Source organism: Erinaceus europaeus, chromosome 1 (assembly GCF_950295315.1).
Source record: "Erinaceus europaeus chromosome 1, mEriEur2.1, whole genome shotgun sequence".
Taxonomy (NCBI): Eukaryota; Metazoa; Chordata; class Mammalia; order Eulipotyphla; family Erinaceidae; genus Erinaceus; species Erinaceus europaeus.
This window is the reverse complement of record NC_080162.1, coordinates 183,694,762-183,719,403: the sequence shown is the minus strand read 5'-3', so window position 1 is coordinate 183,719,403 and position 24,642 is coordinate 183,694,762. Positions and strand designations below refer to the sequence as shown.

The 24,642-nt window shown below is 37.7% G+C and overlaps 1 protein-coding gene across 4 annotated transcripts in view; it reads right to left on the bottom strand.

Moving 5' to 3' along the window:
* NCOA2 (nuclear receptor coactivator 2) overlaps positions 1-24,642 on the bottom strand; it is a 154,359-nt gene that overhangs the window by 111,679 nt on the left and 18,038 nt on the right. For 2 of the 4 annotated variants that reach the window (XM_016190028.2, XM_060200461.1), the window contains 2 exons: positions 12,544-12,648; positions 9,390-9,562 (listed from right to left, as the gene is read on the bottom strand). In XM_016190028.2, coding sequence (XP_016045514.1) covers positions 9,390-9,562; positions 12,544-12,629 — 259 coding nt within the window. In that variant the 5' untranslated portion in view covers positions 12,630-12,648. Of the gene's footprint in view, positions 1-9,389; positions 9,563-12,543; positions 12,651-24,642 lie in introns of those variants that run through there. The other 2 variants (XM_007527202.3, XM_016190039.2) reach the window with 1 other exon arrangement.

Sequence of the window (24,642 nt, the reverse complement as noted above, 5' to 3'; positions counted from 1 at the left end):
AAAAAAAAAAAATCCAATATTCATAGGGAGTCCCTGAATCTTACACTTAGTAGCAATTAGAATTAGCTTAGTAGTAATTCTGTGTGTGAAAGCATACAATTTATGACTTATTTCCTTAATTTTTATGTCACTCATCTGGCTGTAGGCATTTATATTATGTTTCATGTTCTATATACTTTTATGCACTTTATCTTTCCACCATAAACCCTGATACCCACATGTGTATTAAATAGAGACAGTCAAAACAGGAAAGACTAGTTTTATCTGTATAATCCAAAAAGCTACAGAAATCCCCCGTACTATCTCATCCTGCTTATATGGCTTGTGACTTTCTATCCAGTAGCCATCTTAGTGCATTCTTTTCTTTGGAAAGACAGCCAACATATTTTAGCTCCAAATATAGGGTCACATACTGCTGTGCTCTACACCATAGTATTCCTTATTTTGTGTTCCTTCTGAGAGCCAGGAGATGGCTTACCCAAGTGGAGGGCGCACTCTGCCACGTGTGAGGATCTAGCTTCAGGCCCTGGTCACCACATGGGAGCACCACAGCAAGAAGAAAACTTCACAAGCAGCAGTGCTGTGGTGCTTCTCGTCTTCTACTTGGCGCCTCTCGCCCTGATACTAGAATAGCCTAAATAGAATTCCAAGGAACTTGAGTGGGAGCCAGTTTGATCCTTCTGCTTTAACTTCAAGACCAGTAGACTGTGACACAATCTGAAAGAACTATTCTTGTATCAGAATGGTCCAGTGTTGAGCCATGGGGCACAGTAGCATATGCAACTATTTCCAAGTTCCAACAAACAGAGAGGTAGAAGTAGATGACATACTGATTAGTCTCACACTGACCAGTACAGAGGAAAGCTGAGCATTCAGGACACATGTGGATACTCTTCATCAAAGCTGGTTGGGGCAAGGAGGGAATGGAGTGGTGAAAAGGGTGGGGAGACAACTAGCCAGAAGGAGAATGTGGACACTTTAGGGTTTAGTCCAAGGGCTCCTTTAGCTGTCAAGTATGACTGTACTTTAAATATTTAATCAGCAGCAATGTCACAAGAGACTACACAAAAATTGTATGTTAAAAAAGGCTGATGTTGGGAGTCGGGCGGTAGCGCAGCGAGTTGAGGGCACGTGGTACAAAGCCCAAGGACTGGCAGAGGGATCCCGGTTCGAACCCCCGGCTCCCCACCTGCAGGGGAGTCACTTCACAGGCGGTGAAGCAGGTCTGCAGGTGTCTATCTTTCTCTCCCCCCTCTCCATTTCTTTCTGTCCTATCTAACAATGACGACATCAACAACAAATAACTACAACAACAATGAAAAACAACAAGGGCAACAAAAAAAGGGAAAATAAAAAAAATGGCTGATGCTTTACTAATAGTGCTATTGCCCTGCACCCCCCTTACTGCTGTTCTAGTTCTGCCAGTCCCTCCCTGATTCTTCTGTATCTCAACAAGTTATAAAATGAATGAAAGTTTAATTACACTTACTATTTACTATAGAATTAAATACTTTATAGAACTGCAGTTTTATCTAACTTAGTATTTTTTTTTTCATTCCTGTTGTTTCATTTACTATGTGCCCTATACTCCTATGACAGATGCATTCAAGAAAAAGTTCCTCATTCCTAGACAAGGTATCTTTACAGTCTGGAAACTATGGGAGATTATTTCAATCCAACTCTGTGAAAAATGGTTAGGAGTCTCTTATTTTAGGTCACCTTCTCCAAAATCCAAAATCACTTATGGTATTTGTGTTTACTGTCCCATCTGGCTCGATCCTGACCTTTCCAATCTCAAACCCGACTGAATTCTACAATGCATCTTCATCAGCAGTGCTAACCAGCTTCAATTCACATATACTGTCTGACTGTGGCGGTTCCTGGGCCTTTACTTTAATTTCAGATTGGTCTGCTCCATGTTTGGAATGCCTTTCCCCCTGACCTCGCCTCCACACTCTCATCTTTTACAGTCTCTTATAGTTCCACTGTTCTCCTATAGTTTCAAAGATGATTCTTTGCCCATTCTGCCGCCCCTCCTCAAAGAAAGAGAATACTGTTAAAAAAAAAAAAAAAGGACCATGTACTTATTGATAGATGGATTCTCCCATAGAGAATAACAATTTGGCATACAGTATTTATTCAGCAAAGACTTACTAGATTAATATCTTCCCTTAAATGAAATCAGTATAGACAGTGGGGTGTCAGAATTAATTTCTCTTCATAACGGTTCAGGTGGAAGTCATCTAAAATTTGAAATGAAAGCTCATATTATAAATTGTGAAAATCCTCAGCATTAGAGAATATTAAATTATTTAAATCTTCTTTCTCTGAAAATTGTTAAACAAAATAAAAACCTTTCATCTACTTTAAAAATGAGAAAATAATAATGGGATTCTAGGAGAAAAAAACAATAGAAATCTTACCCTCGATTGCTGGCATTAAGGATTTCATTAATAACATGATCCATTAACCCACATAAAACTATGAAAATAAATTATATGTAGGATGATGGAAACATTTATCTTCATTAAAAACTGCAATATCATAGGCTATATATTGCCAATCATAGACTATCTTATCAAATAAAATTTGATTTACTACTCAATTCATGAAAACTTGTAACAGTTTCAGATATTCAAGAGTAAGCTAGAACCATATTCATCCCTGTCTTAAAGTAAAGTAAATGAAAACTGTCAATCCTCTAGCCCTCTTTGGTTTTTGTGGGGAGTCTTGAAAAAATGTCAGTCATGTAACAGGGACAAACAACTGAGCTGGAGAAATGGAGCTAGAGACATCCCAAGTACTAAATTCTACATTTCAAACTGTAAAGTTATTTTTATTTGTCATCAAGGCTATCGTTGGTAATTGACAATGATCCCATGGTTCCTAGAAGTCATTTATCTCTTTTTTTTTTCCTTTTATTTAATAGGGCAAAGAGAAAAAAAAATAGGGCAAAGAGAAATTGAGAGGGATGGGAGGGGTAAAGAAGGAGAGACAAAGACACCTGGAGCACTTGTGAAGCTCCCCTTCCTGGAGGTGGGGCTCAGAGGCTCGAACCTAGGTCCTTGAGCATGGTACTATGTGCACTCAACAGGGTGTGTGCCACCGCCAAGCCCCTCACCTGTCAAGTTTCAATAGCTTTGGTTCTCTTATTTCTCTATTATTAAAAAGGAAAAAAAGTTAGTATTGCAAAATTATAGTAGAAAAGACCATCTAAAATGTAGTTTCTTCCTTCCTTCCTTCCTTCCTTCCTTCCTTCCTTCCTTCCTTCCTTCCTTCCTTCCTTCCTTCGTTTCTTTCTTTCTTTCTTTTTGCTTTAAAGCAGAAAACCTAGATTTGGCATGGTAACTGCAAGCACAGTTGTCCAAGATAATGATAAGAAGAGTATTAACTACTGGCTAGCCTCCTGTCTTTTGTGTGTACCGGGTTAATTACCTATGCTAAATCTTTGCAGACAATATGTAATATATTCTTCACAAAACTTAGCAGTTGGAAAGGTGGATCAGTAGTTAGGAAGCATTCCTTGCATGCAAAAGGCCCTACTTTAGAATATGATGGAATGATGCTGTGATATCTCTTTATCTCTCATAAAATGCTTAAATATGTATGAGAGAGTATTATCCACTTGTTGTTATAGGACAGAAAGCGAAGATCCAGAGATGTTAAGAATTTGCATATGGCTATATAGTTGGTCCAGAGATAGGCTAGGTTAATCTTATCTTAAAATAAAGCTCATGCTCTTAGTGAGTTTACTATATCGATTATTGTAACATACTATCAGTTGGGCTTGGGTCTTGCACTAGTTTATTATACAACTGAAGCACTTCATTTGGGTGGTCGACTTTGACGTTGATCCAAAGGACATGAAAACATTGATTGGAAGGGACATGGGACATAAGCATCCCCCAATGTTTACGGTTGCATTATTCGAGGTAGCCAAGAGGGGACGCAACCTAAATGCCCTTCAACATATGTGTGCATAAGGACGTGATAAGATATATATACCCTACAGAATACTACTCTGCAATCAAAAAAGATGATATGGGACAAAATGGATGGGACTGGAGGTGATTATGCTTAGCAAAGTAAGAGATGAAAGACAAATACCAATGGTCTCATACATATGTGGAATCTACATAGCTGATTTACATGAACACTTGCCAAAAAAACAAACAAAACCAAACACAAACATAAGCAAGAAAGCTGTAGAGAAGTACGGTGGTTATCTTTGGGAGGGAGAGGATACAGAGCTCTGATGTTGGTGTGGCACTACATTGTATATACATTGGTGTGGTATATATTGTAATCTTACAACCCCATAACAAACTATGAATAACAAAGAAAAAAGACAGCTAACATTAATTAACTGATTAATTAGGATATTGTGTCCTCGGAGACAAAAATGGATGGAACTGGAGGTGGTATGCATAGTGAAATAAGAGGTGAAAGACTACTGGGTGGTTTTACTTACATAAGGAGTCTAGAGAACCGAAACACATGAACTAGCCAAAAGACAAAAAGAAAAACAAAAAACCAGAGGTAAACAAACTTACCTGGAAGACTTGGTGAGAACTCTGGTGGTCACTGTTGGGAGGGTGGGGGCAGAGAACTTTGGTGGTGGGTGTAATGTGGAACGGTATGTTATAATATAATCTTGTAAACCACTATTAATCACAAATGAAAATGGCTTAAACAACTAAAACAAAAGAAAAAAAAAAGAACAACAAAGCTAACTGCTCTAAAGGAAAAAAAAACTAATGTAAATTTAAATGCTGTTTAAAGTTTTGAAACGGTGTATTTTACACTGCTTCTACAAAGTTCACTGCAGTGAGAATATTCTCAAAGGGCTAAGATCTACCAAATGTATGCCACATAAAGTATTAGAGGCAAGAAAATGCTTATTTACTTAAATAGTTGGTAATCCTTCTCCCACAACTCATATAATTTAGGCCTTCCTTTCTTTCTTTTTTGCCTCCAGGTTATTGCTGGGGCTTGGTGCCTGCACTACAAATCCACTGCTCCTGGAGGCCATTTTTCCCCATTTTTGTTGCCTTTGTTATTGCTGTTGGATAGGACAGAGAGAAATGGAGAGAGGAGTGTAAGACAGAGATTGGGGAGAGAAAGATAGACACCTGCAGACCTGCTTCACCGCTTCTGAAGTGACCCCCCATCAAGGTGGGGAGCCGGGACTCAAACCCGTATCCTTACGGGGGTCTTTGCACTTCATGCCATGTGTACAGTAACCCAGTGTGCTACTGCCCAGAGCTTTATTTCATAAGTGTACAGAAACTTTGAAGATCAGTGAATGAGAAAGTAAAGGTATATAGAAGAGTCAATTATGCCTGGCTGACCTGCATGAGCTTTTGATACTCATGCAGCTACTGACTGAAGTGTTTCTTAAATATGAGCCCTGCTGAGGGTCAGGCCATAGCGCAGAAGGTAAGGCGCACATGGCGTGAAGTGCAAGGACAGGCGTAAGGATCCCGGTTCGAGCCCCCGGCTCCCCACCTGCAAGGGAGTCGCTTCACAAGCCTCCCCACCTGCAAGGGAGTCGCTTCATAAGCGGTGAGGCAAGTCTGCAGGTGTCTATCTTTCTCTCTCCCTCTCTGTCTTCCCCTCTTCTCTCTATTTCTGTCCTCCAACAATGATGACATCAATAACTACAACAACAACAAAAAACAAGGGCAACAAAAGGGGAAAAATATTTTTTAAAAAAATCAATTAAAAAAATGAGCTTTGCTATTCCCATTGTATAGTCTTATGAGTGTCAATCCAGTTAAACTTTTCTAGGACAGTTATGTATTTATTTAAGGTGACATCTACGACAGAAGTATAAACTAAATTTGAGTAACATTAAAAAGATGGCAGTTGGATTTTGATTTGTGTTGACCGACGGGGATTAGCTGGGTGGACAGGCACAGAGTCAAAAGGAAAGGTTCAAGTCTGACTTAAGTGTTGTTCTTGAAACACAATTGGCTACTGGGTGCTGAAAGAAATCAAAATTGGCCCAAACAGAAACGTCAAAGTTGGGAGTCGGGCGGTAGTGCAGTGGGTTAAGGCCAAGTGGCACAAAGCGCAAGGACCAGCGTAAGGATCCCAGTTGGAGCCCCTGGCTCCTCACCTGCAGGGGAGTCGCTTCACAAGTGGTGAAGCAGGTCTACAGGTGTCTATCTTTCTCTCCATTTCTCTGTCCTATCCAATGACGACAACAATAATAACCACAACAATAAAAAACAACAAGGGCAACAAAAAGGAGTAACTAAATAAATATATTTTTTAAATGTTATAGTTTTACGGCTAATCTACTTAGAGGTGTCTGGTAGTAGAAAAAATTTAACTTCCTTCAAATGACCCCATAGGGGAGGGTATTCATTGTCACGTCTCAGTTTTTCACCCACTTTCCATTTAAGGAAGAGTTCACTGTTTAAAGAATCTAACATAAATAAAGAAAACAAGGTAACTTTTTGATTAATATGAAAAAGGTAATTACTGCTACTAACCATTGACTAGGCCAAGTGTATTTATACAGTTCACAATAGCTTCAACTATACAATGTAAATGTTTGTCTGAAGGCTCAATTCTATTTGAGGAACCAAGTCCTAGAAAGAAAGAATGGTCCTAGATTCAAAAAGCTTCTTAGTTGTAGAAGTAGGATTCTTAGTTAGTATCTAAAACAAGTTTCTAAATAAGGCGTCCATTTGAATCTCAAGTCACTATACTTTTTAAAACCAATCAAATGTGAAACATACTTAAAATACTAATTAGTTGAGAACTTTAAAGTATATTTATACTATTTATTCAGCTTTTAACTTGTCTTTGCTTTTCAAATTAATAGAAACATTATTATAACATTATTATTATAAGTCTTGACATGGTGTTTATTGTTGCTGCTTCTTGGGTGGTTGTGGTATGCAGTCCTGCAATTACACCTACAGTGAAAGTATGGCAGAATCCCAGAATGACACATCTTAGCATGCTTTATGATTTGAAGAGGGAATTGCCAAGGTTTTGCAAAGCTTAAAAAACTTATGCAAGAACTTAAGAGAGGTTTAAATATTATACACACACACACACACACACACACACACACACACACAATTTTTTTTAGGAATTCAACGTTCACAAAGTTAGCTCATACAAAATCTTTAAAAATTGAAACATGAAGCTTACAAACCTTTCTAATGCAATATTACCAGCAACTAGACATACAATGACTTAAAAAATTTTCCCTACACCTATGGACATCTAATCCTTGACAAAGGTACCCACATTATTATTAATATTATTTTCAAATATTTACTTAATTTACTTATTCCCTTTTGTCGCCCTTGTTGTTTTATTCTTGTAGTTATTGTTGTCATTGTTGTTAGATAGCATAGAGAGAAATAGAGTGAGGAGGGGAAGATAGAGAGGGGGAGAGGATGATAGACACCTGCAGATAGACACCTTCACTGCTTGTGAAGTGAGCCCCCTTTAGGTGGGGAGCTGGGGGCTTGAACTGAGGAAAGTTTTGGCAAAACTCTTCTCTGTGTAAATCTTTAATGATACAAATCCAATTAGAAAGAAGACTACAACAAAAATACCACTGAGACTACATCAAATTAAAAAAAGCTTCTGCATAGCAAAAATTTTAGCCAGTTATTTTTTTTAAGATCTCTAGGAATATTTTATCCATTTGCTGATATGGAAAAAATTAAGTATGTAACACTGAAATTAAACTAAAGTTAGTTTCCTCCCCCCCCCCTTTAAAAAATATTTATCATTATTGGATAAAGACAGAGAGAAATTGACAGGGGAGGGAGAGATAGAGGAGAGAGACAGAGCGACCCCTGCAGCCCTGCTCCACTACTCGTGAAGCTTCCCCCCTTTAGGTGGGGACGGGGGCTCGAACCCAGGTCCTTGTACAAGGTAACATGTGCACTCAACCAAATGCCCACCTCTCCTTTCATTTCTTTCTTTTCATAGTGCTGCATCCTCACACAGGTGCACATCCACTGCTTCTGACTAGTTTTTCCTTTTTTTCATTTCATGTACAGAGAGAGACACAGGCAGAGACAGAGACAAATTCCAAAGTGCTAGTGCTTCCACCAGGCCTCTGGTGCTCTCATGTTGACCCCTTCTACTGAACATGGTGAACTGGATGTCCTACTGGGTGAGCTATCTTATAGGCTCCCTAAATTAAGTGTTTTTTTTTTTTTAATAATTAGTGAAACTCAAAGGGACAGATAGCTAAGGTCAAAGAAGATTGAGACAGGCATTAAAAATAGAAATCCATCAATGTCGGATGTTCTAATTTTGATGTAAAATCAGAAAATAGAGACCGAATTTTCGAGTGGGCTGGCAATAAAATCTGTGTTGCACATTCTCTGCGTATATTAAGTTCTTAGAGAACAGCACAATATTTGTAAAGTGCTACATGAAAAACTTAACTTCAGAGTATATGTTTGAAAATGAAAAACGCTATGAAAACATAATAGGTAGCTAGGCTCTTATTATAATTGGGAGAAGGCAAAGTCATATTTGTATACCTACCTAGACAAAAAACATTACTTTTCAAAAATCTGCCTCTTCTGAATATTATACAAGAATAGATTAAAAATATGAATTCTAAGAGGATACATTAAAATCATATTACAAGCGATAGTAATCTCCCCAGCCCTGAAGCATAGCAGCATATGAATACTTCACAAGCACATATTGGCCTCAAGCACTGAGGAGACACTGTTCCTACTTGCCCATTAAAGATTTTTTGGCACCACAAAATCCAGTGTGATTTTTAAAATATTATTAGATTTTTTTTTCCTGTAGGCAAAAATATCCAAGAAGAAATAAAGAAAACTCTAGGAAGAACATTGTCATTCTCTGTATTTCAACTTCACAAAAAAGAATTCTGACGAGAGATTTGAGCCTTTTAAATTTCTTGCCATTCAGGATACGAAATTCTAATCTAGTGGCAGGGCCAGTTGAGGCTCAGACTTCCTCAGATGCTGACTAGCTAAAACTTCGTACTTACACTTACTTCCTTACTTCTGGTTTCTATCTTCAGTTGACTCCTCACTTACAAATCGTGACAGTCATTTGCTGTGCAAGCTACGAAAATTCCAAGGAAGAAGAGGAGAATTGGTATGTGCCTAACTGAGTTTTACAGGATGAAGAGTTACATCGCCCTGCCTCACCTCTGTCTCCTGTCCTCAGGGAATTGTTGAATTTTATATAAAGCCTATTTATAAACCAGTGCAAGTGATAGTTGCATTCATCTTGAACTGTGACATCATTTCCTCATCAATAATTTAAGCATAGGAAATGGATTAAAGGAACTAATCACACAGAAGTTTCTAGAAAAACATAAATCAACTAAACTCTCAAAAATATTAATTCAGTCCTCTTACCTTGTTCTTTGATCTGCCGAATTTGCTTCACAGTTTCTTTTAGTATCGCACATTTGTCAGGTTTGAAGTTAAAGTTGTCTATATCATTAAAATTTGCAAAAATCAACTCTGCAAGTTCTTCAATATATTTATTCTCCTGCTCACGATTACGTTTCTCAGTGCTTCTTTTTGGGCTAAAAAGAAGAAACTTCTTAAAATCATATATATATATATATATATATATATATATATATATATATATATATATATATATATATAGCTATTATGAAGACAAAAGCTAAACAAGTTCAAACACAAAGATACCAGACAAAAGTTACTCATATAAATATGGATTGTATTGGGGTGGGTGGGGGGAGTCTAATACTTGCCTGTTGTTTTATAATTTAACAAACTGGGGCTGGCTGGTGGCGCACCTGGTTGAGCAAAAATCATAATGCGCAAGGAGCCGAGTTCAAGCTCCCAGTCCCACCTGCAGGGGGAAAGCTTTCGAATAGTGAAGGCCCGCTAAATGGTGAGAACAGGTCTCTCTCCCTTTGTCCCTTCCTACTCTCACAATTTCTGGCTGTCTCTATCTAATAAGTAAAGATAATTAGAGAAAAACCTTAGCTAACCCAGATTCTAAATATGTATTTAGATGTGTGATCACTTTTTTCAATTTATTCAGTGTCTCCACTACCCATCACTGTTTAGTACAATGCAAATGGGAATCAAATTTGTTGTTAAATAAACCCTATGATTTCAAACTTCTTTAGGATATTAGTATTAAAATAAAATACCCTTCTACAGTGGGGGAGGGGGCAAACCACAGTACAGCTACAAACAAAAGTGAAACTGGCCTAGAGTATTTGTTATATTTGTTAGCTGTCCAACTTGAATGACATACAAAATGAAAATAAATAGTGCAAGTATGCAACTAAAGTTTTCAAAAGTAAATGGGGCGGGAAATAAAAATTGGAAATATATTCTCCTTTGAATTTAGTGAAAGAGAAAACTCACAAATTCCTTTGATAATAAAATTTTTAGCAAGTATATAGTAGAGGGTCCCTTAAAAATGGCATCTAAACCACACAGTAAATAAGTCGTTTAATCTAAAGGTTCCATAATTTACCTAAGATCACACAGTGAGGCACTGAGAAGAAAGGAGCACAGTTTGATTTTTCTATGTTTCATTTTGATCTTGCTCTGCTTCCCAAAATGGGAAGGAGTAGCTGAAATATGTGGAAGAATCAAACTCTCATTCTGGACCTCTCTTCCTCTCCCTACCTCCTTTCATCACCCCACAAAGTAATAAATAAATTGAAACTAGGTGACGAAATGGGGTTGTGTTACAAAGATCAGGAGGACCAGGAAGATGGCTAGAAGCCATGTTCATATGCCACAGCAGAGGCAGAACCCCTCCAACTTGGAACAGTTTCATTTTATAAAATTATCTCTTTAAGCAGATTTGCTGAACATTGTAAGTAGTTTGACAGGCAGAAGGCTGTGCTTTGCCAGGAAGTACTAAGAAATCCAGTGGCAACATGTGGGAACTGAAGGATGGGTGTAGACAGTGGTAATAGCTTGTTGTGTTTGGCAACAAGAAGGGGAAAGGGAATATAAGATATAGGCTTTATACCCTTTCTCTTCTCTTTTCTTTTTTTTTAAGCTTTATTTTTTATTATTGGATAGAACAGAGAGAAACAGAGGGGAGGGAGATAAGGAGAGATAGAGAGACACCTGCAACCCTGCTTCACCACTCGTAAAGCTTTCCCCCTGCAGGTGGGGACCAGGGGCTTGAATGCAGGTCCTTGCTCACTGCAATGTGTGCTCTTAACCAGGTGTACCACCACCTAGGCCTTTCTTTTCTTTTCTTTTCTTTTCTTTTCTTTTCTTTTCTTTTCTTTTCTTTTCTTTTCTTTTCTTTTCTTTTCTTTTCTTTTCTTTTCTTTTCTTTCTTCCTTCCTTCCTTCCTTCCTTCCTTCCTTCCTTCCTTCCTTTCTTAATGGCTTTTACTAGTCTTCTTGGGTTCTGTTTACCATGGTTCTTTTTACCTGTCATCAAATAGAAGTTGCTCTTTTTATTTAGCTTTAAAAGTCACTTACATGATTCAGAGCACTGAAAGAATAAAGATTATCTTCTACTGCTATTACCTATCTGTGTAGTTGTCATCCCTCCAAATGGGTTAGCAACTCTGAAAAGTTTCTTCATGATCCAAAAACAATGCAAATAAATTTCTCTTCCTTTCTTATAAAAACTGTGTCACTCTATAAATATTTTCTAAAGTTTGCTTTGTCTCTTTAAAAATAATCTTAACCACCTCCCTCCCCATTAATCCTAAACACAGTGTCCCTTGTCTGTTCTATAGTTATACTATGTTTCAGTTTGTGAATGTATCATGGTTGTTTAAATAGCTCCTACAAGCACTTAAGTTTTTCCAGTATTTTTAATTACAAACAATGCTGAAATAAGTGACCTTATACATAGGCCATTTTGCACACATGCAAGAACACTGTTTTGTATGTGTATGTGGCATGGGGGGGGGGCATTTGTTGAGTGTGAGTTGGATGGTGGTGCATACTGCAGGTCTCTCTCCCATTCTCTCCCCCCCCACCCCTCTCTGGGTTAAGTGCACATGGTGCTAAGTGCAAGGACTGGCATAAGGATCCTGGTTCGAGCCCCCGTTCCCCCACCTGCAGGGGGGGTGCTTTATAAGCAGTGAAGCAGGTCCACAGGTGTCTACCTCTCCCCCTCTGCCTTCCCCTTCTCTCTGGACTTCTCTGTCCCACCCCACAACAATAGCAATAACAACAACAAAAATGGGGGGGGGGGCGCACCTCCAGGAGCAGTGGATTCATGGTGCAGGCACCAAATCCCAGCGATAACCCTGGCGGCAAAAATGAATGAGTAAAATATTTTTTTAAAAGAATTACAGAGAGGACATAAGAAGTACAAAACTTTCTTTCCTTCTTCTTGATTTATTTTTTGGTAAGAATGATAGAAACAGTAACTGATCAGTATGACAAAATGTGAGCTATAAATATTACACATGCTAAGATTTAACTGTTAAGTAGAAAAAAAGCAAACACAGTATTTTCGGTCAGATATAAAAATCAATGCAAAGCACAAGTTCAGCATTCATGGGAATATTGATTCTGTTTTTCAGCGAGAATCTAACCTGGGTCCGAGCTGCTCAGGACATTCCTTTCGCTTTCTTGTCTCTGCCCTGGCAGGGTCAGAGGTATTTTCCCCCATCCCACTCATCTTGAACACATAGCAGCAACTAAAACAGAAAACAAACAGGGAAAGGCGAAAAAAAGCTGATGATAAAAGTTCAATACGACAGTAATGAACATACTTTGATTTACAAACATATATACTTTCTAATGAGAAAGCTACACATTTTTTTTTAACCTGCTTAAAGGCTAAACAAATGTGAAGGTCAGCATTTAAAAAACAAACACACCTACCTTGCTGAGTCCATAGTCTTATCAACACAAGTTTCATTTCAGCAACACAAAAAATTACAATCTGCTACTCCTGTTTTTTTTTTTTTTTTGCTGTGGGTCTCCAGTTGCTGGAGCAACCTTGCCTTATGTAGAAAGTACACATATTGTAAGGGGCTCCTCCCAGTCTCTGTTTTGGGCTAGTCTAAGTGAAGTTTCTGCTGTAATAGCTTGCCCATGACTGACAGCTTAAGAAGAGGCAGTGCCATCATATTAAACTGTTTCTGAATCTAACCAGATAGATCTGACACTCGTATCCTAGCTCTGTTCAAGGGCTCCGTAAACAATGCCTTCCAAACAGAGGATGCTGCTTCCCTCTGAATTCCCGGCGCCCTCCACTCCTAAAGCAGCTGTCTCCCCGCTCGCTCCCTGGTTGCCATCTCTCAGCGGCAGCTTCCTCCCTGAAACATCTTACAGCGTGCTGCGTGTGGTGATTTACTCTCTTATGTCCTAGTTCCTTAGGTCTTTTTCCTCAGCTGATTCTAGCTACTATTACCAAGTCTTAAGACGCATTAAAGAAAGTCAGGACACATGATTGAATCTAATGGAGGGAGGAGAATCACTTACTCATGCTTGTCGAATTCCTTTCAGTAAGAAAGAAAAAGATTATAAAACGAGCGAATCAGTGTGTTCACACTGGTCATCATTAGTAGAAGCAAAACAATATTTAAGTATGTAAAGAACAAAAGCAATAGAGGTTGAAGTTTTACAATAATTAAAGGGACTACAGCAAGCTTTGCAGAAACTGAAGACTCTAGATGCCTAACAACTGCTTAGCAGAAAAAACAAAAAGACAAAAAAGTTTAAATCAGTATTTTAAAATCTTTCCTAGAGCTTTTTCTATGCTATTCTGTTTCCCACTTTTTGTCCCCTCCCCCCCCCTTCCATCCCCTCTCAAATCTAGCCCTCATCCAAAGGTCTCTGAAATGAACTTCATCCTTCTTTATTCTCTAAAGGCTTTTTGTTCCTTACCAAATTAGAGGTTAGGGCAAGTCAGTTGAAAGTCAAAGACTAAAGGAAGGCACCAGTGAACAATAGGTGAATCAAGAGCAAGGACAAAGAAGAAGGCAGATTAAAAAAATAGCACCTAAGACTGTCACATACCCATCAGATTGTCTGGCTGCTTCCCTCGGTGTAACTGGGAATGTCCAGTTTCACTACAATCATCTCTTTGTGCCTCTAAACTGAGGGGTTAGGGAGTCTTAAAAATTTTAGGAGTCATGCATAAGTAATATGAGGATACACTGTAACTACTTAGGGAGCTTGCACCAATCACACATTCTATTCTAGAGGTCACCTAGGAGGAGCCAATTCTGAACATTACTTCTGGACCTCCTGCTATTGGGAGCGCTGTAACCAAGTCCCAAGGTCCTGTACTGTGGTCATGATTTTAGACTGATAGTCAGCGCAGCGAGTGTTTAGTTATTATTCACTTAACCTTTATGATCTATTAAGCCACTTACAGATAATAATTTCTCGTTTCTCCAAGGAGTCATGAGTAAGTTCACCACTCCAGACTGCTTTTCATTCAGACAGTGAAACAGAAACGAGAGACAGCACAGCACCATGACTTCCTCTGGTACCACAGTACCTCTTGTATGGTACTAGGACTCTAACCTGGACAAAGTACTTGTCCTACTCAGTAATTAAAACAGACTGTGACAGGCAGCAGAGAAGCTAATGGCTAATAACTTGCCCATATGACTAGCAGTGGGACTTCAAGAAGTTACCTGTCATGTCTTAATTACTGCTTCTGTAAAATAACAGTAGTCACTAACACCTGTAGCACTAGAATTTTAAGATCAGCAAATAGTACAACTAGGAGTTATACACTACTACTTTTTAAGATGTTAGGGTAGAAGGTCTCCTCATCAAATGAAACATTCTCTCCTATTAACATAGTCAGGTCAGAAAAGCAGCAAGATCTGGACTGCATGCACTTCCATACTTAAATTGCTGTTTAAGATCTAAACATCCATACAAAGGCTGCCTGCCAATAGAAGGCGAAGTAAATGTCGGGAGGAAGACAAGGAAGAAAGCTGTTTTCAGAAAGAAAATAGGCAAGAGGAGAAGTACGTTTGTACAGAGAAACTCTCAGTAAGTAAAAAATAGGTGAGGGTACAAAAGCCAAAAAAGAGGAAGAGCTTGTTGGCTGGGATGGAGGAGGTACTGAGCTGGACTTTGAGGAGGGTGAGTTCTAATAGTGGAAACAGGAGCCAGTGACACTGCAGGCATAAAAGGGCAAAGGCTGAAGCAAAAACCTGAACTTCAGAATACTTCTCAGATGATGCTTTATGAACATTCGTTTTTTAGTATTTCTCTTGGAACCACAACTCTTGGGGTTTCACTGATGAGCACATAAGGGGGAAAAGGTTGACTGTAAAATCTTTACTTGTAACTTTATAATATTAACTTCCTCTTGAAGCTATTTAAGTGTACTTACTATTATGTGCTGATACCATAAATATATTCTCCCCCCCCAAATTCAACTTTTTGTAAACATGCTTCCTTCCTTATTTATGTGTTTACCCCATCTGTCCACTTTTCTGAACAACTTTCACAGCCTAGTACATTCTCAACCAACCTTTAAGTCATGTGTGTGAAAGGAAGGAGGCTCACCTCGGTCTGTTGAGATTGGCTAAGCCTTACACAAAGACAAGCAGACATACCCTGCTCCCACAGCCATCAGGTTGGGGATGCCCCATTTGAACCACTGCCCATCAACTAGTGAAAAGAGCAGAAAGACTGAGAGGAATGGGAATTTTTTTTTTTTTCTTTCAGGTTGGATTTGGAGGATGGGGAAACATGGTAATAAGAAGTGTCTAGATCCTGAATGTCTCTTTCCTGTTACAGTGCCAGGCACAGAGGGAATCCCGGACAAGACACATAGATTTACACCCTGTTTTTTTTTTTTTTTAAATGGCTGAACAGAGTAAGTAATCATCAACCTCACTGATGAGGTGCTTGAAGAGAACTGTGGTACACTAATCTAGATGACCAACTACATTCATAATGCCCTATGAGAGGCTCCACTGGCAACAAGTGTTCCTAGCATTTCAAACTAGAGTTCATGGTGGGTCAGTATGAGGTTTTTCTCCACCCAATGAATACAAAGTAAAGCCAGAGATTAAAAGTTAAAATAGGGGGGCCGGGTGGTGGCGCACCTGGTTGAGCACTCATTTTAAGATGTCCAAGGACCCAAGTTCAAGCCTACGGTCCCCACCTGCCAGGGGAAAGCTTTGCAAGGGATGAAGCAGGGCTGCAGGTGTCTCTCCTTCTCTCTCCCTCTCTATCTTCCCTTCCCTCTAGATTTCTGGCTGTCTCTAACCAATAAATAAATAAAGATACTAAAAAATTAATAAATAAATAAAAATAAAAGTTAAAATAGAAAGACAGGTAGACCAAGGGTGGGGATATAGCATAATGGTTTTATATAAAGAGACTCTCATGCCTGAGGTTCTAAAGTCCCAGGTTAAATCCCCCACACCACCACAAACCAGAGCTGAGCAGTGCTCTGGATTAAAATAATAATAATAATAATAAACTAAAGATTTTTGTGTGCATTTATGAGCAAAATCATTTTGTAGGTCAAATTTAAAACTTAATTTCCACTGAAAAGATATGATACGAAATACTAAAGAGCAGCATTAAAGATTTAGAAATTCTGATTCATAAGCAGCCTAAAATAATAGTTTTTAAAATGTTCTGCCCATTTTCAGCTTCACATGAAATTAAAATTCTTGAGCATTTCAAACGACTCTGTAAATCACAGAAACTGAAAATGGCACAAGAAAACTCTTGGGTGGTATCTGATGGTAATTACAGTCACTGAGAACAAGCCAGTTTCTACCAGATGTTAGGGTGTTACGAAAGGACAAAACCGAAAAAGAAGTTTCACTTTGTCCATCCTTGTTATCTATAACCAAACAATAGTTCTGCTTTTGCTGTAGCAGTACCCACCCTTCCATCCTTTGATAAGCTGCAATAACTACACAGTGGAATAAAGCTACAGTCTCATGAATTATAAAGTTTTAATATTTAATAATAAAATTCTGGCAGCGGTGAGCAATGTTGGTTAAATCCTTACCATAGTGACAGAAAGCAAAATAAAATGTTAAACCGCAGCAGTTTGAAAAGCACTGTTTTTACAAGAAATTCAGCAATGTAACAAAGTGGTTACTCACAGTACAGTTTCATACCATTCAAGATAATTAATCATTGGGCAAACATGTAAATGATAATGTGCATTTTATCTCTTATCATATGGATATCTTTCAATTAAGAGCTATAAAACAGTCAGACTATCATATGCTGAACAAATTCAGTGAGAGAATAATAAGGATGACATTTTTTCTGAAGTCCAGATGTAATAATGTGACCCAGCATCAGATCTCCACTGCCAGTTTCAAGAGATATTTTTAAAAGTTCTCTCTGAAATTTCTTGTGTTGAGATAATATTTGTAATTAAATGACATACAAGAGTTGTTGAAACAACCCATCTTACAATTGCCTACATGAAGAGGAGCTGCCTGATAAATCATCTTCCTCGTGATAGGAGACCAAAAGGGCTTTAGCAGCTCTCAAGGCCCACCAGGTTCTTTCTCAGCTCTGCTTATGGGAGATATGTGACACTGTTGTGCAATCTGCAGCTCAATTTTTCATAGAATTTGTAAAAATAAGTAATATTACTGATTAATTAATACTTAAATAATATTAAACATATACATAAATCTGTACTTAACCTTCCCATTTACATTAAATTATAAAAGGGCCATCTTTTAGAGTGTTCGATCCTCAAAAACCCTATTCGGGAATGAAGAATATTTGTTATTTATTTGTCATGATGGCTATTGTTGGGGCTTGGTACCTACACAACAAATTCACCATTCCTGTGGGCTATTTTTTCCATTTATTTTTATTTGAGAGACTGAGAGGAAGGAAAAGATAAGAGAGGGAAAGCTTTGCGAGTGGTGAAGCAGGGCTGCAGGTGTCTGTCTCTCTTCCGCTCTAGTTCCCCCTTCCCTCTTGATCTCTGGAGTCGCTATCCTATCAATAAAGATAATGAAAAAAATTAAAAAGGCAGAGAGAGAGAGAGATGGGGGGAAGAAAGAAGAAGGAAGGAAGGAAGGAAGGAAGGAAGGAAGGAAGGAAGGAAGTTAGGAAGGAAGATAGAAAAAGGAGAGGTAGAAAAAGAGAGGAAACATACCACAGCTGTGCCATACAGAACTTTGTTGGTGCTGTTCTTGGTGCTTTGGTGGGGTGTATGAGCTCAAATCCAAGGTCTCAAACATGACACGGCCAGCATCCTACTATATGAGCTAAATCATGTCCCCCCAGCCTATCCTTTCTAGGGGTAAATAAAACCCACGCTTGAGTCAACACTACAAAAGAGGTCTGAGAGTCCCTTGGATAAGTGAAAGGAAAATCCTCATAAATCCATAATAGTCATCACAGTCTCATCGTAAATATGTAAGTTTGTCCTCCTTCAGGTCTTCTGAAAAGGTCCTAACCACTTACTAGGGTTACATTATTCTGAAGAAGACAAGCCACTCAGATTTCTCAGGGGTTTTAATACTGACTTGATGTTCTCAAATGTTCGTGGAGACTTACATGACTGTGGAAGGGTCACTAACTAGAGCGAGGTTGCCATATACAATGCCCATCCCGACCCCCACCCACCCTATTCACTTTGTATTATCTCCGAACTTTTTTTTTTTTATCACAAATGAGAAGATTTGCTCATTCTAAATCTGAAACAATGTTTCTGTCAACATGCACTGTGTTCTTTTGTAAAAGAAATTTTTGCAGGGCCAGATTGATAAATCTAAGAAAACACAGTATCCAATGATTAAATACACAAAATGTACTTTTAGGATACAGATGCCTGAGAAAGGCAGAAGGGAGGGAACCAAACCTTGAAAGGCAGTTAAGATGACACAGCAGGAAAGGCACTGAACTGACAAAGGAGGAAAGTAACTCTTTCCAAACCTTGTCAACTGGACAACATTACTTGAAAGGAAACATTACCTTGGCAGTACTCCAATTTTTGACAGTTAAATAAATACCGTAGACGGTAAATACACAGATTATGTTAAGTTGCACTGCTTATTCACAAAAAAAGCATCAGTACACATGTATATACAACACAAGTAAAACTACATAAATTTACTAAAAGTACTGATGACAACACAGAGAAAAATCAAATCGCCTCTCCACACAAACTGGCAAAAACAATGCCAGTGATCAAAGATACATGACATATCAGTAATTAGCTAGTAAGATGGTATATCATTTTTCCCAACAGTGTCACCACTCTTTTAACTAGATCATCAGAACACTTTCAACTTTATCCTTAGGTAACACTATATTGCTTCTTATATATCATAGTAAAAATTTAATTCATCTAACATATATAATGCATCTATAGTGTATCTACAGATACACATGTATCCACAAGATAAAAGTGCACATTAATTCCTAATGACAATAGTTAAGCTGTAAAGTTTTATCAGACTTGCTTGGTACAAATCCAATTGGGGGGGGAGTATCTTATTAAAAAACAAATTACTAATCTTGAGCAATATGCTATACACATGATTGCATGAACTGCAATAAGCCTAACACACTACTCTTATTAGGATATGATGTTTAAAAATAAGTAACTGTTTAAAGTTAGATACAGGGAGGGGATAAAAGAAAATACATCTATAGCTAATCTTTTCCAAATAGATAAAGCCACAGCTATTTCTCCAGTAAAATGGCATCAGCACCTACCTTCTCTGATGCAGTTTCTTACTCCAAGGAATAGCAATAACCGTGTATAAACAAATGTTTAAGCTAAAAATTCTCTCCTTTTTCAATATGCTTTTCTTAGATTTACTTTTGTATAATGGTCGTAAAGTGGTATATTCGACAATAACTAGAAGACATATTCCATTTTCTGACTGAAAGCCAATAATACTCATGAATTTTTTAGTTGAAAGACACTTCAAGATGCCATTGGGAAGACTGTAATAAACACATTAGGCTACAAATGGGCGGCAGCAGCCCTTTAACACATGCTGCAGTAATCAAATAAGAGGCTACATTCATGCTCACTGGTTACACAAATATTTTGCAACGTTTCCGTCATTTTTTCTCTAGCTCATAAAAGGAAAATTCTCTAAGTCTAATTTTAGCAAAATTCAGTACAGAAAATGTTAGGTAGCAGAGAACTGGTCTAAACTATCATTACCAACAAGGAGCAAAATGTCTAGTCTGACATCAGTGGTGCAAGATGGTTTCTACTTTCTGAATTCTCATAGGCTAAGTTCCTTAATATAGCCAGCCATGGAGTTGCTTGTGTCTACCCGACTTCAGCTGGTGCTAATACAGACAGAAATAGCAAGACTAGGTTTTAATAAAGCCTCAGATAAGAAAATGTTGAGGGAGAAAACTGCATTCCTTGCACACTGCTAGGATTTTCCTTTCCTTCAGTCACGGTGTACTTAGGACTATTTAACGCTCAAAAACCAGTTTTCACCGAAGGCTTAGTATTCTAGACAGAGGTTATCAAATTAAATAATGTAGTGTATCATAGTCTTGTCCAGATACAATTATTGTTCTTTATTCAGAAATCCATTTTAAGTTTCTTTTTCTAGTTTATGAGAAAGAAAGAAAAAAAAACCTCTAAAATGGAAAACTGAAGGGGCCAGGCAGTAGCACACTTGGTTAAACGCACACATTACAGGGCACAAGGACCCGAGTTCAAGCCCCCTGGTCCCTACCTGCAGGGGAAAAGCTTTGCAAGTGGCAAAGCAGGGCTGCAGGTGTCTCTCTGTCTCTCTCCCTCTCTATCTCCCCTCCCCTCTCAATTTCGCTCTCTCTGTCCAATAATAAATAAACAACAAAAAAAGTCTTCAAAAAAAAAAAAAGAAAATTGAAAAGTTGAAAGTCCATTGTACAGTGTGTTTCTTTTCCTTTTTTGTTTGTTTGCTTGAGCTGGTATTCATCAAGTATGTACTCAGTTTTTACTTTGCACATAATTCCTGCTTAGCTATCTATATTTGTATGGTCTTATAAATGTACGTGTACACACACACACATACACACACACCTACCTTACAGACTATTAACTGTTTCCATAAAAACTTTGCCCCAGTCACACAAATAATAAATAACAGAATGTTAGGAGTCAAACTAAGGTATAGCATGATAGCCATTATTTATTGAGTGCTTATTGTTTTGGCAGGCATTCTGTAAGCTATATATGTAATTTTAGTTTTTGTAACAGGCTATGGTTATCACTATACTACAGATAATTGAACAGAAGAGATAAAACAACTTGACTAAGGCCACACAAAAACTTTTCGAGCTCCTAAGTAACCCTGAGATCTTAAACACTGCAATGTGAACACTGATGTGCCATATTTTAATATTTTCATTAAAGAAAGAAGCATAAACTTAAAAAATATTAGAGGGAGAAACTTATTTTAATGTCCTAAATATTAAATATGCAATTCGCAATACTACTCTTTTTTACTAAAAATCTAGCAGTAGCATTGTAAATTTTGATTTTTTTAGGTAGGATAGAAACAGAAAGAAATTGAGAGGGGTGGGGGGATAGAGAGGCAAAGAGACAAGAGAGACACCTGCAGCACTGCTTCACTACTCGTGAAGCTTTGCCCCTGCAGGTGGGGAGTAGGGACTTGAACCCAGATCCTTGCTCCCTATAATGGGTACTCTTAACCAGGTGTGCCACCTCCTAGCCCCAAAATATTCCTTTCATATACCATACACAACTTTGAATAAATAATTGATTCACCAATTGGGCCGGCACAATACCTCACTAGGATACTGCACAGTCTTGCCATGGGCTCAACCCAGGTTTAAGTACACCCTCACCCCCACCCCACCCCATCACTGTCTCTCTAGGTGGAAAATTCAACCTAGAGCAGTGAAGCTCAGGAGATAACCAAAAACAAAAACAAAAGGAAAACAAAACAAAACAAAACACCAAGCACTGCTATAGACATTGTGAATGAGAGCCATGGACAAAGTGCTTACCCTTCTAAAATTCATATTCTAATGCAGACAGAAAATCATGCTCAGCTCATGAGCAATATTCCTTGAAGAGAAATGAAGTGTTATTATTATTAAATCTATTATGAAGTTACTGAGATAAAACCAGCTAAGAATTTCTCTCTGGCATACCATGGAAGGCTGAGTCTCACTTGAAATGTTAGAAAGACTTTAGTTCCCTATTGCATCAGAAATAGCAACAGGTTAACCTAAAAAGTCAATTATTAAGAGTAATTACAGAAAAGTAAGCAATATTATATAAAGCAATTATTATTTGAATAATTTCACTTCAACTTTAAAAATAAGAGTATAGACTGCATATTAATCTCCATTGGAATTTCATATTGTCTCTCTTACATAAATATTATCTAGAATTAAGACATTATTTCCTATCCCCAGTTTTTTGCTAACCTAAATAGAGCTACAAGTTGTAGCTCTATTAACACACAGATTTCCTGATGCTTATAAAGTACAAACATATTATTTTCCCATCTTTTATAGATGCTTTGCATATACCAAATATTTGGCAACAATTTTTGTTTATTTGAAATTTTTTAAATATTTTTTTAAAAAAATTTATTATTGGATAGACAGAGAACTTGAGGGGGGGGGAGGAGTTGAGGGAGAGACAGAGAGACATCTGCAGCCCTGCTTCTTCATTTGTCAGGGGCCAGGGGCTTAAACCTGGGTCCTTTCGCATTGTGATGTGTGTGATTAACCAGGTGCGCCACCTCCTGGCCCCATCCATTTGAATTAAAAAAAGAAAACATTATTCTTAGCTTTAAAGAAATAGTATCATTTCAGTATCATTTCAAACCGATGCTCAATCAGTTACACAATATATAACTAAATCACGCAACTACAAGCATCACTGGCATGAACTAGTTTGGACAAGAAACTGGCTGTTGGTACTCAGAACGCAGAAGTATGGTGGATTCATAGTACTTACTATGAAGCAGTGGTTGCCATTAAAAATAGAAAAAAGCAGTTAAGGATCAAGAGAATATCCTGCCTCCAAAAAAATTCCCATTTAGTCTTAAAAACAAGCCAAACTGGGAGTTGGGCGGTAGTGCAGCAGGTTAAGCACACATGGCGCAAAGGGCAAGGACAGGTGGAAGGATCCTGGTTCGAGCCCCCAGCTCCCCACCTGCAGGGGAGTCGTTTCACAAGCGGTGAAGTAGGTCTACAGGTGTCTATCTTTCTCTCCCCCTCTCTCCATTTCTCTCTGTCCTATCCAAAAAAAAGCCAAATTAACAATTTTTTATTTGCTAATAACACATTCTTAGAGAATGATTCATAGAACCACCAGAATTTAGAAAGTTAGAAGAATTTATCACTGGCAAAAAAAAGTTTTGAAATTACCTTGTCATCTGAAAAAAGGACAAAGACGTTTACTTTTTTTTTAAGTGTTTTATTTTGTTAACTATCAAAACTAATCACTTGTCCTTTATACACTGTTATTACTAGAATCGTACAAAGGTGTTCAATTCTCTGGCCTTAGAGTTAGAGGCCAGAATGTTCTTTACAGTTTTCACAGACTTGGGAAAAAGCAGAATTGTCCTAGAATGTTGCAAATGGAGGAATTTCTCTTCTCTAACTCCCCAAGAGAAAAGATACTGCATTTTGTGGAAAAATATAACTGTATTCAAAATTAATAGCTTTTAATTGCTCCTCAGATAGTTCAAATTAAAATTCAAACTAGGTTATAATACATTATAAACAATGATTTAACAGACTGAACGAAGGTAGTCCAGAATGGGTATTGCACTGAAAAGATTAAAATTCCCTCCTATTGTATGATATGTTGCTCACTGCCTTGGGAGGGGGGGTCTTAAAAAGTGTTGGCACTGAAAGAACAGGGGAAAAAAACAAAACTCTATACCCATAGGGCAGGGGAGATAGCATAATGGATATGCAAAAAGATTCTCATACCTGAGTCTCCCAGGCTCAATCCCCTGCACCACTTTATAAGCCAGAGCTGAGCAGTTCTTTCTGGTTTAAAAACAAACAAACAAACAAACAAAAAAACCTATACCAACAGATGAAGATCCATAAGCTTTTTATTTAACCAAGACTGGCAAGCAAGCAATGGGCATGATAACATTCTAAAGAAATTAAGATAATGGGCTGATAGCTCAGAGATAGTTAAGTATAATATATTCCTTTTGTCTGGCAACAAAAATAAAATGGGTTTTAACTTAGTAAACTGAAACTAAAATCCTGGTTTTAGCTGACTAGAATAATATGGAGAAAATGAAAGTCGTTTTCTGAGCTAGTGCAATGCACTAAATGCACTCAGATACAAGTATATGATTGATTTAACTTGGTATTTTCTTCTAAGTCAAAATTTCAAAACCTAGAACAATGACTACTATTTAAATCAAAAAACACATTTAGATCTCAGACAATTACATTTTACTTAAGTTTGAGTTCCTAATAAATAAAGGTCTTGTTCTGGTATTAAAAAATACAAACTAAACTATAGGATATTAATTTAAAATATTGCATTCCTTCATTTCTGAAGCTCAGCTGCACTGGCAATTATTGAGTGGCTGCCAAATGTTAAATCACTATTATATATAGACACTGCAATACAATCACTGAGTAACTACAGATTTTAATCTTAAATGAAGATCTAGAAAGAAGAAACAAGCAGAGAATTAACTAACATGGGATATAATATACATGAAAAAGACAAAGCATTAATAAGG